Source organism: Nematolebias whitei, chromosome 13 (assembly GCF_014905685.2).
Source record: "Nematolebias whitei isolate Nwh7 chromosome 13, NemWhi1, whole genome shotgun sequence".
Lineage (NCBI taxonomy): Eukaryota > Metazoa > Chordata > Actinopteri > Cyprinodontiformes > Rivulidae > Nematolebias > Nematolebias whitei.
The window spans coordinates 26,818,501-26,836,405 of record NC_056510.1 but is presented as its reverse complement, the minus strand read 5'-3'; the positions used below and the strand labels follow the sequence as shown (position 1 = coordinate 26,836,405).

General features: G+C 39.1%; 1 protein-coding gene across 1 annotated transcript; it reads right to left on the bottom strand.

Annotated features, from left to right (window-relative positions):
* Positions 1–7,523: 7,523 nt before the first annotated feature.
* On the bottom strand, positions 7,524–11,724 carry fhl2a (four and a half LIM domains 2a). The gene is made up of 6 exons (XM_037686538.1): positions 11,664–11,724; positions 9,677–9,847; positions 9,419–9,593; positions 8,377–8,546; positions 8,077–8,263; positions 7,524–7,990 (listed from the first exon to the last, which is right to left on the bottom strand). The coding sequence occupies exons 2-6, from the start codon at positions 9,830–9,832 to the stop codon at positions 7,839–7,841; spliced, it is 840 nt and encodes a 279-aa protein (XP_037542466.1). The 5' UTR covers positions 9,833–9,847; positions 11,664–11,724; the 3' UTR covers positions 7,524–7,838.
* Positions 11,725–17,905: the final 6,181 nt, after the last annotated feature.

Below are 17,905 nucleotides of genomic sequence, written 5' to 3'. Positions count from 1 at the left end.
GTGTTCATGCGTGCACATCTGCTCACAGACTCATGTTCATGTTTGTGGTGATGTTCAATGTTTTATGTTATGAGTGCTTAGTGTATATTTAGTTGATGTTTTTCTTAGTTCATATCTTAGATGTTATTACTGTTTTTCTTATACATTTTATTGTTGGATGTAACTGGGACCCCGTGTACATAATTTCGCTCCACCACATGTACCACATGAGGTGCGAATGACAATAAAGAAACTCTGACTCTGACTCTGACTCTGACTCTGATTATATAATTCTATGTTGAATAATGAAACATGCAAAACATACATAAAACATAACCAATTATATAACACTTTGAGGACTCTCAAAATTTCAACTAGATACTAAATATGCAAATAATCAGGGGGGAAAGGGCTCCTTGGTAATTATTGTGTGTTGCATGATTCAGTTTGATTTTTTTTTTTTTTTTAAGGACTCACTGATCACAAGTTCATCGTGTAATTTGACTTTTTGGCCACACATTCTAAAAATTGAGCCCCTGAACTTCATGTTGAGGACATTTTTTTTCTTCACTTACCTTCTGAAGATATCGAACTTGAATGAGAGTTACTGCATATGTCATTAATTGTGCTGTAATTAATCAACAACCAAAAACAAAACAAAAAAAACATACAACAAATTTATATTATAACACTCAAGATCATTTTTTTTTGCAAATTCAAAAACTAAAATGTATTGTAACCATTGCTTTTTGTTCATTTTCTAAAAAAAAGTTGAACCTTTGTTCTCTTAAATTGATTTTTCTATTATTATTACTAGTAGTAGTAGTAGTAGTAGTAGTAGTGGTAGTAGTAGTGGTAGTGTTTATTCTACTGTACGCATCAAGGAAACCCACTGAGCAATTTAAACACAAAAATCACATTTGCTGCAGATGCTAAAATAAAATAAACTTGACTCAATATAAAAAGGAGGAGTCACTCGGATAAAACTCAATCAATTCTCAACCCCACAAAAAAAAAAAAATTGGGCAACTTTCTGATGCAATCTTATGTAATTTATTGTACCTGCATAATGATGATAGGATGTCTGTCATTTATAGGAGAAAGTTGCACAATACAACCTTGATTCTCAGAAAAGGTGGTCTGTTCAGCCTTGCTGTTAGCAGCTATGATGTTGCCTTGGCATCTAAATAAAAACTTGTTCTCTGTTGAATCAAACACGTCATATTTTTCAAATCTTGCGTTCTGCCATTACAAATAATAAACCTTATTGTGTCAAAAGAAGTTTATTCCTCACTGTGGGTTAAGGATGTGCAATATGGCATAAAATTCATATCCCAATATCTATTGTGATATGTGGCCGTAACGATATATATCATATGCTTTTTGTATAAAACTTTCAATAGATATGAAAAAGAAAACATAGGGTGTCATTTTGCCAGCATTTATTTTGAAAACTGCTATACCACAAAATAATCTCAATTAAGAAAATTCCACTACTAGGTCCAGAGAGTTTTTAAATAAAAACAAATCAAGTGTTAGGCTTGCTTCTTGTTGTACAAAACAGTGCAAAAGATATCAAATGTAGTTTTAGTCATATGTTTTAAGAATATGTTGTTCACTCGTAACAGTTTCCAGTCTTCTCACTTAAGAAATCAACAGCAACAGAGCAGCATTTTACATCTAAAAAAGTGCACACTGAAAACAAAACTCAAATTCAAAATCTTGCTGTCATTTGTTAAAGTCTGAAGATTGTAAGAACACTAGCTTGTCCACAGTCTCTGGATTTAACAGAGACCGGCGGCATAAAACAATGTTGCCATCAATGCTAAACGCCCTTTCTGAAGGAGCACTCGTGGATGAAATGCAAAGATAATAAATGTTTTTGCTCCTGCCTTTTTAATGAGCTCCTCCCCTGCGCTCTCAGCCATGCTGCTCTCCTCTTGCTCTATGCTTTGACACAGACTGATTACGTCATCAACAAGCATTACTGCGGTTAGCCAGTAGAATACAGATCTCTAGGCTAAATGTCTATCGTTTCTGTCATGTGCCGTATATATCGCGCATTCTTACTGTGGATCTAATTGTTCATTTGGGATTATTTCCAGCTCTGGTAATGACTACCACAGGAAAAGGCCTCTGATTGTTTTTGATGGGAGTTCTTCTCACGCTGGCTCACTAAAAGTGAAGAAACCAGCTGGATCAACAGTGTCACCCATCACCGACAGGTTAAAACCTCCCCCGGCTGCAAATCTGTCCAACCCTATTCGTGCGCTCAACTCATCATCCTCAAACTGCAGTACGGACACCGCAAACCTCAAACGTGAAGCCAACAGTTCGGTAGGAAGTTATGTCTCCAAACATCTGTCACATGCTTCTTTATGTATTTGAAAATTATCGTTTTCCACACAGATGCAATTTTTTAAATAAGTATAAAAAAAACAAGTAAAAACAACAACTGAGAGTAAAAATGCTACAAAGCCCAACTTTTACTGAATTATTTAGATTTTAGAATCATGGGCAAAAAGTGAATCTTTATGCTGAATTTATTTTAAATGATTTTGTTTTATTTTTCTTTCTCCAGTGTTCGCTAAAATCACCAGAAGCAAAGAAAAAGATCCAGCACGTTACATGGCCCTGACCTTTGACCCAGATGGAAGCTTATTTTTCCTTTTGTCCCTGACCTCTGAGTCCACCACTTTCCCACCCACCAATCACAACCTTCCTTACTGTTGGAAACCTTGTCAGCCATCTTTGGTCTTGTTCATTGTAGAGCTGACACGGCAGAGTGACGCTCAGGAGATCAACCAGCTATTTGAAGACACAAGCTTCCTTGTTGCTTCCCAAAACCTCAAGTGCCCTGGCTGTTGTTATGGTCAACATCTCCTATCATTTTCTCTTGAACAAAACGTAAAAAAACAAAATGACTTGTTTTCCAAAGTGATGTCTGCTTACGATTTTATTTATCTGAAAAGTGGTGATTTTGTTGGGTGAGTCTGAAAGGAAAGCTGAAGCAAGTACAAGGTCACATGATAACATTATGAGACAAAGATTATTTTCATCAGTGTGGTCAAAATTGTGCACACAAACATGTTGAACTGCTGTCATTCAGTCAGTGATATATTTTTTATCATTTTTGTTTATTCCACAAAATGAAAGTATTTTATTCAGTGCTTTTTCGATTAATAGTCACAATTTTCATTGTTTTGTAGTGAGGTGCATGTTGTAAATAACTTGAAGTTGAATACTCACAGGTGGAGCTTGATCCTTTATTAATTTGACATTGGACATAGGATTTGGAAAACTCTCCTTGATAGATATAAACAATGCAATAAACGAATATGAACTTTAACAAAAATGCATAATTTTTATGTATATTTATTGCTTTAGACAAATTAACTTTGCAGCTGGTAGTTTTTGATGTAGATGAAGCTCAGCATAAAACACAGAAATAAATGTTTTGAACCATAATTGTTTACCAGTAGTTTATAAATAAATGTTCTGTCTAAAAAATTGGTGTAGTTGGTTTAATTTTATAGAGAAATGTGTGTGTGTGTATATATATTTTCATATATTTTTATATGAAAATAAAGTATTTGAACACCCTGCAACTTTGCAAGTTCTCCCACTTAGAAATCATGGAGGGGTCTGAAATTTTAATCTTAGGTGCATGTCCACTGTGAGAGACATAATCTAAAAATAAAAAAAACAGAAATCACAATGTATGATTTTTTTTAAAATAATTTATTTGTGTGTTACTGCTGCAAATAAGTATTTGAACACCTGTGAAAATCAATGTTAGTATTTGGTACAGTATCTTTGTTTGCAGTTACAGAGGTCAAAGGTTTCCTCTAGTTTTTCATCAGATTTACTGCAGCAGAGAGTTTGTTCCATTCCTCCACAGATCTTCTCTAGATCAGCAGGTTTCTGGGCTGTCACTGAGAAACACAGAGTTTGAGCTCCCTCCAAATATTTTCTATAGGGTTTAGGTCTGGAGACTGGCTAGACCACTCCAGAACCTTGATATGCTTCTTACGGAGCCACTCCTTGGTTCTCCTGGCTGTGAGCTTCAGGTTGTTGACATGTTGGAAGACCCAGCTTCAATGCTCTAACTGAGGGAAGGAGGTTGTTCTCCAAAATCTCTCACTACATGGCCCCGGTCATCCTCTCCTTAATACAGTGCAGTCGTCCTGTCTCGTGCAGAAAAACACCCCCAAAGCATGATGCTTCCACCCCCATGCTTCACAGTAGGGATGGTGTATTTGGGATGGTACTCATCATTCTTCGTCCTTCAAACATGGCGAGTGGAATTAAGACCAAAAAGTTCTATTTTGGTCTCATCTGACCACAGAACTTTCTCCCATGACTCCTCTGGATCATCCAAATGGTCATGGTCAAACTTAAGACGGGCCTGGACGTGTGCTGATTTAAGCAGGGGAACCTTCCGGGCCATGCATGATTTTAAACTATGACGTCTTAGTGTATTACCCACAGTAACCATGGAAACAGTGGTGCCAGCTCTCTTCAGGTCATTGACCAGCTCCTCCCGTGTAGTTCTGGACTGATTCCTCACCTTTCTTAGGATCACTGATATGCCACAAGGTGAGATCTTGCATGGAGCCCCAGTCCGAGGGAGATTGACAGTCATGTTTAGGTTCTTCCATTTTCTAATAAATGCTCCAACAGTTGATCTTTTTTTACCAAGTTGCTTGGCAATTGCCTCGTAGCCCTTTCCAGCCTTGTGGAGGTCTACAATTTTGTCTCTGGTGTCTTTGGACAGCTCTTTGGTCTTAGCCATGTTAGTAGTTGGAGTCTTACTGATGGTGTGGGGTGGACAGGTGTCTTTATGCAGCTAACAACCTCAAACAGGTGCTTCCAATTTAGAATAATAAGTGGAAGTGGACTTTTTAGAGGTGGACTAACGGGTCTTTGAGGGCCAGAACTGTTGCTGATTGGCAGGTGTTAAAATACTTATTTGCAGCAGTAACACACAAATAAATTATTAAAAAATCATACATTGTGATTTCCTGATATTTTTTATTTTTTTTTAGATTATGTCTCTCACAGTGGACATGCACCTAAGATGAACATTTTAGACCCCTCCATGATTTCTAAGTGGGAGAACTTGCAAAGTCGCAGGGTGTTCAAATACTTATTTGTCTCACTGTATATACAGTATATATATAACCAGTTCTCATTTACAAACATGAAGTGGAAATATAAGCAAAAAATGGGGGAAAAATAAATAATAAATTAAAGAATATAAATGTATGTTGGAGACATCCATCCCTCCATTATCTTTACCCATTTCTTCCTTTTCGGGACGCAGGGATCACTGGTGCCCATGTCCAGTCATCATTGTGTGAGAGGCGGGGGACACCCTGGACAGGTCTCCAGTCCATCACAGAGACACATAGAGACAAACGAGACAAACAACCATTCACTCTCTCACTCACACTTAGGGATAATTTAGAGTTACCAATCAGTCTAACATGCATGTTTTTGGTCTGTGAGGAAACCGGAGAACATACAAACTCCACTCAGAAAGACCCCTGGCCAGAATTTGAAATGGGTGACCTGCTCACTGAGAGGCGGTAGCTTTACCAACTGTGCCACCGTGCTATGCTGAAAAAATGTCTATGAGAAAGATTTAGGGCGTCAGACTTCTGGAAGACTGTATCTAGTGAGTTGATTCTATCCTAATTTAAATCGACCAGAATAACAACTTTAGAGGAGAAATATGGTACTAAGTGTTCACTGTGTAGTAACGGAGCAGTGGTTCCAACCCTGATCCTCAAGGAACACTGTCCTGCATGTTTTAGTTGTTTCCCTGCTCTAACGCACCTGATTCAGTGATTTCATGACTACATCAAGTTCTGCATAAGCCTGTAAATCACCCATTCATTCAAATCAGATGCGTCAAAGCAATAGATACCAATTAATTTATAGAAGTTTTCAATAACAATTTAATAGAGGAAGAATAGAGGCACTCCTGAAAAACTGCATAAATAACATCTCAAGAAATGACTACGAGGGTGGCATTTCTAGATCAGTAGGTGACATTTATTTTATTTTATGTTTGGCCATTATTGTGTTCTTTTATAATGATTACATCAGAAATGTGTTCAGGGTTTGTACTCCAGACCAGGGTGTACTCGATGTCATGTGCCACTTTTACTGGGGTAAAGTGTTCTTAGTGCACCTACAGTAAACTTTGTTTCCCAAAGAGGTCAGCTCTGAATAACCTAATTTATTTTTAAATAATTCAATTCAGAAATACTTTATTAATCCCAGAGGGAAAGTAAGTGTTGTCGTAGCTCATCATCTTGGTTTCATTCAAGAGTTGTTAGATGCTGATAGCTGATGGCAGGAAGGATCTCCTGCAGCAAATCCGAAGAATCTGGCCAAAGATCCATCCACCCAGATCCAGCTTGCTGTCAGATCCAGCGGGCCTCTCGGTCCTACTGAGCAGCAGGACTGTCCGAATGCCGGGCAGAATTCCTCCCTGAGCGATGGTCACTCCTCCCAGCAGCCTGCCGAGCTCCTCGTCACCACGGACAGACAGCTGAAGGTGCCGGGGGACGATCCCGGTCCTCCTGTTGTCACAAGCCAAGTTTCCCACCAGCTCCAGGATCTCGGTGGTCAGGTACTTAAGCACCGCCATCAGGTTGGCGGGAATTCATCCATGGTGCCTCCTTTCCAACTCATTTGGGATTTAGGACTGTAGTTGAGGTATTTGAGCTTTTAAGATGTTAATCGGCTGCTCGTGGTTGAACAAATGAAATGGACAACCTCTACATTTGGAGTTTTATAATCACAAAATGTTGTATTCTAAGTCTAAAACATCATCTAAATTTTGCAGAGCCTCTTATAACTTTTACTAATACTGATATTCCTACAGTACCTATTTTATGTAAAGGCAGCCGTGCAGCAGGCTGCTCCTCTTCCTCGGTTTCTTTTCCAGAGATGCACACACCACCATCTTTCATGAAACAGTATATCTGACACATGCTGACAAAATGGGTCACAGTGATTTTTTTTTTCATACTGATTTATTATTTTTAAATTCTCCAATTTCTCAAAAAGCTTCAAAATGATTTGTTGTTTGTTGAAATTTGATCGTTTGTCGCCTGGCAACAAGCTACGGTAGTTTTATCTACGAGAGCGACAATTTAAAAACTCGAACAAAAGTAGGTTTTGCTATAACTTTGACTTAAAGGTAGATTATGTGCTATTTTATTTACTGGGATTGATAGATGGTGTTCTTGTGGACTCATTTTTTTGCAAATCTCATGTTTTGACTCATTTTGCACAAGTGCAGAGAAACAAAGTTTAGTTGACAAAGCAGTCTGAGGTGCACATCTCTGAGGTTTTATCAACTGAAAGTGTGCACAAAACCTGTTTTGTGTCTGATGTGCACAAGTAAAACACCGTGTGCAAACAGTTAAAGATTAGCAAACATTGTTTAACTTGTTTAGAAAACCCATGTTCACAAAACCAACCTATTATAACAACTTTTATGTATTTCAGTCAACAAAACGACCAAGTTTGCATTAATGTTGTAGATTTATTCCAGAGTGCATCATACAGAATCTACCTGCTGCTATAATTTATTTCATAAGCATATCTTTATATTCATGCATAGCAATATTGTAATATATTTTCCCCCAGGCATGTGCATGTAACTTGAATAAAGTTTGTAATTTCAAATACCACCATTAGTAGTCTGACATTCGTAGCTTAAAACAGTGTGCATTTATGGTAACACTAAAGATGCTGTGCTCTGAAAGGATTATCTGTATCTTTGCCATTTTTTTGGATTGTAACTTGATCACCGGATCAGATTTATCTGCCAGGTTGAATCAGATATCTTTGCCGCACTCTGGGCACAGGATGTCATCACGTTCGGTGAGGAAGCCACGTCCAACCAGGGACACAGAGCACTTCTTGCAGTTGAAGCAGTCATTGTGCCACTGGCGCTCCTCGAAGGAAATGTATTTGCTGCCACCCAGACCTGGCATGAAAAACCAACTCAGTCAAACCACCGTGAAACTGTTTACAAACTATACTTTTCAGATTCAAGCAGACAAATTCAATTACCGCTGATTGGGGTGGTGCAGGAGGCGCACTTCTTAGCATAAAGGTTGCAGAAGCAGTTTAGACAATAGGCAAAGTCGTCTCTAGAGGTAAACCTCTGGCCAGACAGTTGCTGCTTGCAGCTGGTGCACAGAAAGCAATCCTTGTGCCAGGGCTGGTCACGGTAGGTCACCCCACCAGTGGTGATGGGCTAGTACAAAAGAAAGTTGCACACCTTTTTTGTTTCATGAATTTTAAACAAACAGAGCCATGTTGAACATCAGTTACATGGAGGCCATGCTATAGTAGAAGTGGATGTTATACCTTCTTGCAGTGCACACATTGCATGGCAAACTGCTTCTCGTAGCAGGGCACACAGAAGTTTTGGTTCTCCTTCGGGATGAAGCTCTTGGTGCCAATTGGCTGCTGGCATCTCTTGCAGGTAAAGCAGGTCTCATGCCAGCTGTTACCCTTGTGCTCCATCTTCCTGGAGCCTTCAGGGAATTATAAATATGATGTTAATCGGAGGTGGGGGAGGGGAGCTATGACAGAAATTGTATCAAAAACATAAGTTCCGAGTTTAGAAACAGATATTGTGTCACATTTAGCACAGTCAGAACAATTTTTACAGGACTAATTGACTGCAAACTGTGCCAACTGTTTGGCGCACGGCTCATATTTTATTGTTAGCCGTATTTATATTTTTGTGCCTTTCTTATCATGATTCTCTTTTGGTTTTACACGGATCAATGCCATTATTTAAACTGAAGTGGAACAGTTTTTCTTTTAATGTTGAAACTAACCATCTTGATCTAAAATCTAATCTTAAAATAGACTAGATAAACATTTTCATCAGGCTGAGGTTCAATACCAACCAGCTGAAATCACTAAAGACTTGTGTGACACAGTATAGAGTTAAGTACACTAAAAGTGTCTGCCTTAATATAAATACTTAAAATGGCAGCACTTTCCAGTAGCCTTAGTCAGTTATGATATGTTATGAGGTCAAAACTTTATAAAACTATCTATTTTTTGTCATTTACTTTCTTTTCCCCCAATATGCTTTCTTGTTGATGAAGTACAGACGTACAAATTTTACATTGTACTATAACCTAAAGTGTACTTGTGTACAGTATTGGACGTTTCAACAATGTCATAAAGGCAAATAAGAAACAACTTTTGTACTTTACAAGAAAAAAAATCAACAGTTTCCATTTTCATTTATGATTCAGCATTAAAAGATCTCCATTCCTTTAATGGTTGCAGCTCTGATCAACAATCCTTCAATTCAATCAAGAAGCTGATTTTAATGATATAATTGTACGTTATTAGCAAGATTTGTCAACCTGAGGTATTTTCTTCCCACCTGGCATGATGGTTTTCTTGCACTCATGGCACTTAGAGGAATATTCATTAGAGTAGCACTCAGTGCACAGGAGCTGGTCATCCTTGGTGGAGAAGGGCTTGTCCACCAGAGAGCGCTTGCACTGAAAGCACTTGAAGCAGTCCTCATGCCAATGGCGGTCCTTGTAGGACAGATCCTGCAGGAGCATCAGGTGGACAGTTCAAACCAGGCTGATACTGCTTCACCACATCGTATACACTATGTGCGGTGTTTTCTTACCCTGGTGTTGCAGCCAATGGGTTTCTTGCACTCCTCACATGTGTTGGAATACAGGCTTTCGTAACATTTCACACAGTAGGGGTTGTCCTCTCGAAGAACGTACTTCTTCCCAAACAGGGACTCCTTGCAGTAGTGGCAGTCATAGCGCTCTGTCATTTTGGCCCACAGTCGCTAATTTGGTGGAAAAAGTAAGGAGAAATAATAGCATTGGAGGTTTTGACACTTTGCTGCTCTGTTTAATCCTTAATCATCGGAGAGTACTTTCTTCAACCAGCATTGTCTTCTGGTATCAAGATCACTCACAATGAATGGGGTATTTTATCCTCCTGTTTCATCGCCCTGATGTCTTTAATTTTGTTCCCTGTGTCAGTAGTAGAGGTTGACTGATGAGGATATAAATAACTGCTATCATTCCTGCTTAGAGACAGTCAACATTTACTCTCAGTGCATACCAACACTGCTAACCCATCCAGCGCCTCACCTCCGGCTGTCAGCACTAGATCCCAGTATCCCTTGTCATTGTGCGGATGTACAACTGAGTTTGAACAGCTCAAAATAAACAGCTGCCCTTAGTTTTCCTCTCTAATGATCATAGTATTCATCTAAATGTCTCTTTTTGAACAATGCAATCATCAAAAGCCACAAAAAAAAACCTTCTAATCACTGACTATTCGTGTCTAGGTGCCTTAAAATTAGATCTGTAAGTGATATGGGATGTTCCCTATCAGGAGATATCTTTTATCTGGCTAAAGTGGAGAGTTTTAATCCGCATGTCCTCTCCTTTCAAAGAATTCTCACCCCCTCCCATTCCCCCATTGTCTTTTGCTCCCACCATAACTCGCCTAGCTTATATAAGGATTTATCTGACTCCTAAAAATATAGAAGGATAATCTGAATGGCCACAAATAAAACCTGTAGCTATTTCAACGTGCTGTGCAGCTGTTTCCCAGACTCTGGGGTCCCTTTGATGCCGCCCATCTACAAGAGAAACCGAGCTACCTCCACTTCAGCAGCAAAGGGGATGCTGGGAAACTGAACCCCCTAAAGACAATGTATCTGTTTTTAGAAGCTTTCTACGATTTAAAACCAATAATTTACTCACAGTTCAGTTTTGCTATTTACTTAATTTTATTCAAGCGGAATAAAGGGGAAAAAAGCTAATTATTAAATTTTTGTATTGTATTTTTTAACATACAAGACCACTTTTGACAGTATTATTTAACCATTTAAAGAGGTGCCAGCCCCTTCTCACGTGAGAGAGAGTTAAAGTATTTGCAGCAATTTGCCACTTTTTCAAAGCAATGACTCACGAGGACATTCCTTGCTAATTAAACAGCAGCGCAGTGGTTATAGGTTTGAAAGCGGATAATAAGAGCTGAAGGTGAAAACAAATTAAGACATAACTTGGTTATGTTTCTAAAGAATTCAGAATCATAACGACTCAGAAAGGAAATTACTTGACCAGCTGCAGAACTTCAAAATGTCTGCAGATGCATCATATTTAATGCAAAGTTAGGACCAAAATGAAAGTATGAGAACATTTTTATTTATTTTGTGTCCTTGAACTGTCATGACAAGGTTATGCAAGACTGCTACAATCTCACAAAGCTTTATTAAAGTCTAAAAGTAAGCAAACTATGTTTAATGTTAGAAGTCACTAATCATAAAATAATTTAAAATGTACTTAAAAGTACAGTTTTGCAGGATGGAGTTGATGAGAGTAGAGGGAAAAATGACTTAACTAATTGTTTTAACGGGGTTAACAGGTGTGCAGATGTTTATTCTCCACAGAAATTGTCTCTGAGGAAGACAAAGTGGGGATGAGGAAGAGCTGAATAAGAAATGAGGAGACTGTGCAGGTGGGAAACAGGGGAGCTGGAGTTAAGGATGAGGATGATTCAGCAGAGTGGTGGACATGAAGACTGGTGAAGAACAAAAGGGGATGAAGAGATGGAGAGCAGAGCAGCTGAACAGAGTTGGTTCTTACCTTCCTGTCTGAGGAGTGGGTGGCCTGTGTTGAGTCTGGAGCAGACTGAGAAAGGGAGGCTCCGGACGAGCTGTAGTTACTCCTGATTGCATTATCCACCAACCGGGGGCTAATTGGAAAGAGGGGGAGGGACGATGGGAGGGAGGAATACTTTTTTTAAGCTGATCTATAAATACAGCAGCGCCTCAGAGAGTGATAACCCCCGACGCCCCCCTTTCATGTCCTCCCTCTTTCACCAACAGTCGCCTTTTAAGGTCACCCAGTTGTTGTTCACTCTCTCATACAATCACAGAGCCATTCATCATTTCACTCAAATCTCGTCATTTCACTTCCCTTCGTTATTATTTTGAAACAAGTGACTTTCAATCCTCTCAATTTAACACCTTGATTATAAATTTATGTTCTGCAACTGTTGTCTGTACATCAAAAATATATGTTGTTACCACAACAAAGTTTTCCTACAGCCTTTTTATGTGATACTAATTAAAGATAAATATTAAAAACTTCAGTCGTGTGGAGATTGTTTTTACTCGGATGTCTCTTTGACCCTTTTCTCCTCACATTTCTCTTTACCTCCACATAACTAGGCTTGCTAATGCCAGCTATGGTTTCAGCGACATTTTCAGCACTGTTGTCTACAACCCCACACCCTCTTGTTCACACTGTATCCCCCCACTCTCAGTCTCAGGCAGGTTTTCCAGAGAAAATACGTCAGCATGGATCCACTGTGGTTCAAGTGCTCTATTTGTAGCTCACCAGAGAGGGCTTGGTGCTTTAGCAACAAAACAGATCAGATTGTGTTTGAGTTAAATTGCTCTGCTTGTATGAAGATGTACTGTGTTTAGTTTCATAGTATAGCAATGAAATGTCAGTTCGCCTCTGTTTTTTGGTTGGCTGAACATTTTAGAAATGATGATAGATTGCTCTGAAATTCAATAATTTATCGTGGACCCTTTGGGGATCCCTTCTGCTGCATTGCCCTTTTCTTTTTGTGAAAAGAGCAAACATGTTGGCAAACGTGTTTTTCTGCTTTCTGCATTTCTAAGATTCGTCACTTTACACAAACATGCACCATCATTGTTGTATTGTTACTCTATTTACCACCAATTTGCAAGAACAGCTCGTGATTTGTTGTTTTTAAAGTTCTCGGTCTAATGGACTCATCTGCAGGATGTGCAGCTACAGTCACAATTTGACAGTTTGCGTGACTTACAGATCTGCAGCTCGTGTGTTTTAGTGCCTGTTACTACCGAACAGTGTTTCTGTGGAAAATGCTACAATATTATCACTGTAAGTGAAAGCTCCATCCTCACAAGGAGGTGAGGGAGGTCCCCTTTTCCTCACAAGGGGAAAAAAGAAATGCTTTTATTGATGATTAGTGTGTTTGTTTTGATTTCTTTTCTTTTTTACAATTTTGAAATTTTTGTATTCCTATTTTTTATAGTTTTGCATTTCATTGTGAAGCACTGTCTTTTTTTTGTTGTAAAATGCACTGTATAAATAAACATTACTATTTTCCTTAATGTATCTTTGAGAGATATGTTTGGAAATTATACTTTAACTGATGTTCTGTTTGTCCGTCTGTCAACATCCTTGTCAAAAAGTCAAGCTCATTTGCATATATTTATTTATTAACCTTTATTTAACCAGGCAAATAGCATTACAATCACATATCTCTTCTGCAAGGGAGGCCTGGGCCTGAAGGCAGACTAACATGCATGTTTTTGGTCTGTGGGAGGAAACTGGAGAGAAAACCCATGCAAGCAGGAGAAGAACATGCAAACTCCACACAGAAAGACCCAGGTCCAACCAGGGATTGAACCCCGGACCTTCTTGCTGTGAGGCAACACGAACCACTGAGCCGTCGTGCTGCCTGTCAGTGCAGTGTCAGTGCAGGTTGGACTCTACCAAGACTGTTCTTTGTCTATGATATTGTTTATTTCAGGTTTAGGCTCCTTTCTCCTTTTTTTGCATATGATGCAGTTCTGTTTGTATCTTGGGGTCATGACCTTCATCGTGCTCTGGGATGGTTTGTAGCGGAGTGTTATATGACTGGGATGAGAGTGAGCTCCTGTACAGGTTGATTTATACTCTGTAAGATGTTGCAAATTCATTCTCATTGATGTAGTTGCACAACGTACATGTTGTCTTTTTGTTCTCACATGGCCTCCAGGAACCAATTTTATGGAAAAGCTGCTGGCAAAACTTTTCTCGTGCAGGAGTTTGCATCAGTATTGTGTGACTGGTCAGAACTTTGCAGATGTGTTGATGCGGTAAAGCAAGTACGCCACACTGCTCTCATTTCACTTCCACTGCTTTGCTGAGGAGCATCTGGCTGAGGCTGTTGGAAAATACAGTTATATTTACAAATATTCTAGCAAAACTTATAAAGACAGTCAAATAAATCATAAACATATTCAAAGAACTCGCGGAAGGAGATTGGACTATATTTTTTCGCGGAGGAGACAGTGCTGGGAATCAGACGGCTCTCTGTGGTTGTGCTTGCTGGAAGGGAGTGCACCTTGGCCTGGTACTGTAGAGATACATGCACCGTCTGTTGGAATCAGTGGTGGTCTTATGTGATGTATTTGCATATTAGTGCTTTTCCTCTGTTAACAAAAATACCCGATCTTATTCCTCCAACTTCTCCATCATCTTCTGAAAATAAACTTCCATCTCTGCCAGCCGTGCTGTCTGTGTTGTTTTGTTGCGAGTGGCATGTGCTGCCATAGGAAGGCTCCCCAGGAGTTCTGCACTACAGTTTCTCTTTGAGTATCAAATGTCCATGCAAAAAAAGAATCTCACAACCCCTTGAACAAGAACAGATGTCTTATGTCCTGCGAAGTATGTAACAAATTCAAGTCTGAGGCCATGGTTCTCCACTGGAAAAAAGTTCAAGTATATGGCCATCTTGTTCACTGGTGAGGGTAGGATGGAACTGGAGATAGATTGATAGATCACGGCTTCATCCTTGTTAGTGAGGCACTGCTTTAATCAGCCATGTTGAGGGAAGGGTTGAGTTGAATGTCAAAGCTCATAATATATTGGTATGTCTATGTTCCAACTCTCACCTGTAGTCATGAGGTATGGCTCATACTCAAATTAGATCCCAGATAAAAGTGGTTGAATCCAGCTTCCATCATAGGGTGGTCTAACTTCAGAGATGGGTTAAGGGCTTCAGCCATCTGGGGAAAGCTCAGAGTAGAGGTGCTGCTCCTGTGCATCAAAATGAGTCGGTTGAGGTGGTTCAATTGAGGCAGTTAATTAGTGTGTCTACTAGATGCCTCTCTTTGGGGGCTTTCTAGGCATTTCCCACTATGTAAAGACCCTGGAGCAGAACCAGAACTTGCTGGAGAGTTTTTATATCTTCTCTGGCTTGGAAACACTTTAGGATCCCCCAGGAGGAGCTCACAAGTGCTGCTAAGAAGAGGGATGTCTGTGCATCTCTCCAGGACTTCCACAACACGACTAGAGATAAGTGGTAAAAGATGGATGGATGAATGGATGGATGGCTGCCGCCGTCGTCGTCGTTGTTGTTTAAAACATGCACAAATATTATTTTATATTACACTGTGACACTTCAGTAATATACTTTTTTTTGTTTGCAGATATATCGGGGGGGGGGGGGGGGGTTGTCAAAGAAATAAAAACTAGACATTTGTCCTTGTTTTTAATTTGTAATGTTTAGAGTAGAGCAATCTCCCAGCAGGCATGGTGATGATTCTGGAAGCCTGGATGTTCTTGTGGAACTAAAACCCCCAAACCTCTGAACAGGTGAAGAAGGCCACACTGCATGAAACTGTCTTTGGCATATCCTGATGCATGCTCAATAATCCAGGTAGAAGAATCTAAAAAAGTTCAATCTGGTCCTCTGGACATTCAAGTATGTCTTTGGCATACTTTGCATGATGAGCAAATGTTGGTTGGAGCTAATCCAGTTTTGTATTTTTTTTATTGAGCAATATTTAATTGTTAAATTTTATGGGACTATTTAAGACTATATTTATTGTCATTGTAAAAGTGTATGTCTAGTAGTCAATTTTGGGATATATACCTTTATTTCATTTCATTAAACACATTTTTTTAATGTTCTATTTTTCCTCTAACAGATGATTTTACTTCTTTTTTTTTAAGGGAAATACTCCTGTTTTTAAAAGGACTTTAAAAGAAACTGTCCAGATGACCTGACTGAACTTTGTTGGATTTTTTTAACCTGGATTACTGAGCATGAACTTAGATGTTTTTAAAAGGAGTTTTGTAGAGAGTGTTTCTTTTTGTTGTTCTGTCATCAAATGATTTTTATTATATAAATTCTCTTACTAAAAATTATTTGTTAGTTTATGTACAAGCTGTCCTAAGCAGGAAATTGTGCTGATTTGACTAGTACTGTATGTAAAATTGAAATCAGCAGACAGTTTGTCAGACAAAAGATGTACTTACTTTGATGACAGGAGAAAATTTTATTTGATTTTTTTTTCTGTAACAGACATGTGGTTCAGTTCTGGTTCAGTTCACTTAATTTAAAACATGTGGTCTAATTAATACCTCAAGGGACAAATCTATTCAGTTATGGGGATGTCCAAGCCTGCTCTTACATTCCTCATTCCTTGCCCTTTTCTTCCTTCCATTCAGATAAGTCACCCTTCCCCCACGCAGCACACTGGACCAGGGCCTTCAGCTGCTAAGGCCAGAGGATAAATGTGCAGCTGTCTGGGTACAGCAAAGCTATCATGATGCTAAAGCCTGGTACTTACACCGGCTGCAAATACAGCCCTGTGGAAAGGTCAGGTCAGGCAAACCCCATCATCACTGTTAGACTGTTAATCATTAATGCCTCAGCAACCAATTGGGCTGAAATTTTTCTGGGTCGTGCAAGATCTAATATCATCATCTGGAAGAACGTTATAGCGCTTTGTGTCAGGCCAGTCGAAATGGATCCTTGCAAGTGACGCTAAAGATTGTGCACCGTCATAATGATGGTCTCAAAGGTGCAGTTAAAGCTGATGAAGACGGATTGAATCATTTGGGCCTACTAATGAGGGAGCAGAGTAGCAACTGTGCAGCTGAAGGCTAATACTACCATGATATGACTTGATATGAGCTGAGACATTTCATTACCCTTCTTGTATTTATTTAATATAAGGCTGCAGTCAGCAGCCAGTTAGCAAAGATTAGCACGGAGTAGACAGTAAACAGAAAACATTTTTATGCTATACAATTTAACAGGAACAAAATATTAGAGGGGAGAATAAAACTGTGTTCTATAATAAAAGTTAAAGGTCAAATAACCTTTGTGACAATAGCTAAAATATTAAAGATCTTTAAGTCAATGTAACGGTCACTGTTAGAGACCTGTTGAAAACTGAAAACTGCAGAGAAACTGAGTGAAAAACATGAAATTTTCAGTTGCAGTTTCTCTTAATTCTGAGTGTTTGCAACCAAACAACTAGGCAGCCATGTGGATGCATTTTGTGAGACTTTTTTTTCAACAGAGGCACATTAGTTGCCTCATTGTCTCTCCACAAAAATGTTTGTATCTTTGATATAATCTTTGTTTGTTTAGTGATGTTTTTTGGATGTGGTAATTCAACACATGGTGATATTCAGAGGATTCAAGGTTCAAGGTTCTTTATTGTCATTCGCATATCATGTGGTACATGAGGTGGAACGAAACTGTGTACTCAAGGTCCCAGTTACACCCCAAAATAGCAAAAATATACAGTATGAAAAAAGAAACAGCATACAAGGATCTAAGATACACACTAAGCAATTTTTCAAAAATTAGAAACCTGAACATGAGTCTGTTGTGAGCAGATGGGTATGATGCGTAACAATAAAAGCTTAACCTTTTTGTTTACATGACTTCAACACTTTCATCACTTTGTATAATAATCCATCCATCCATCCATTTTCTTTACCCGCTTATTCCATTTTGGGTCACGGGGGTCGCTGGTGCCCATGTCCAGCAATCACTGTGCGAGGGGCGGGGTACACCCTGGACGGGTCGCAAGTCCATCACAGGGCCACATAGAGACAAACGAAACAAACAACCATTCACTCTCTCACTCACACCTAGGGACAATTTAGAGTTACCAATCAGCCTAACATGCATGTTTTTGGTCTGTGGGAGGAAACTGGAGTACCCGGAGAAAACCCACGCATGCACGGAGAGGACATGCAAACTCCACATATATATGTATATGTGTATATATATATATATATATATATATATATATATATAT

Coding starts and splice junctions, on each gene's coding strand:
- fhl2a (XM_037686538.1), bottom strand. CDS start 9,832: ATGACAGAGCGCTATGACTGCCACTACTGCAAGGAGTCCCTGTTTGGG. Junction 8,547..9,418: donor CAAGAAAACCATCATGCCAG/GTGGGAAGAAAA, acceptor AATTCCCTGAAG/GCTCCAGGAAGATGGAGCAC. Junction 7,991..8,076: donor CTGCACCACCCCAATCAGCG/GTAATTGAATTT, acceptor TTTTCATGCCAG/GTCTGGGTGGCAGCAAATAC.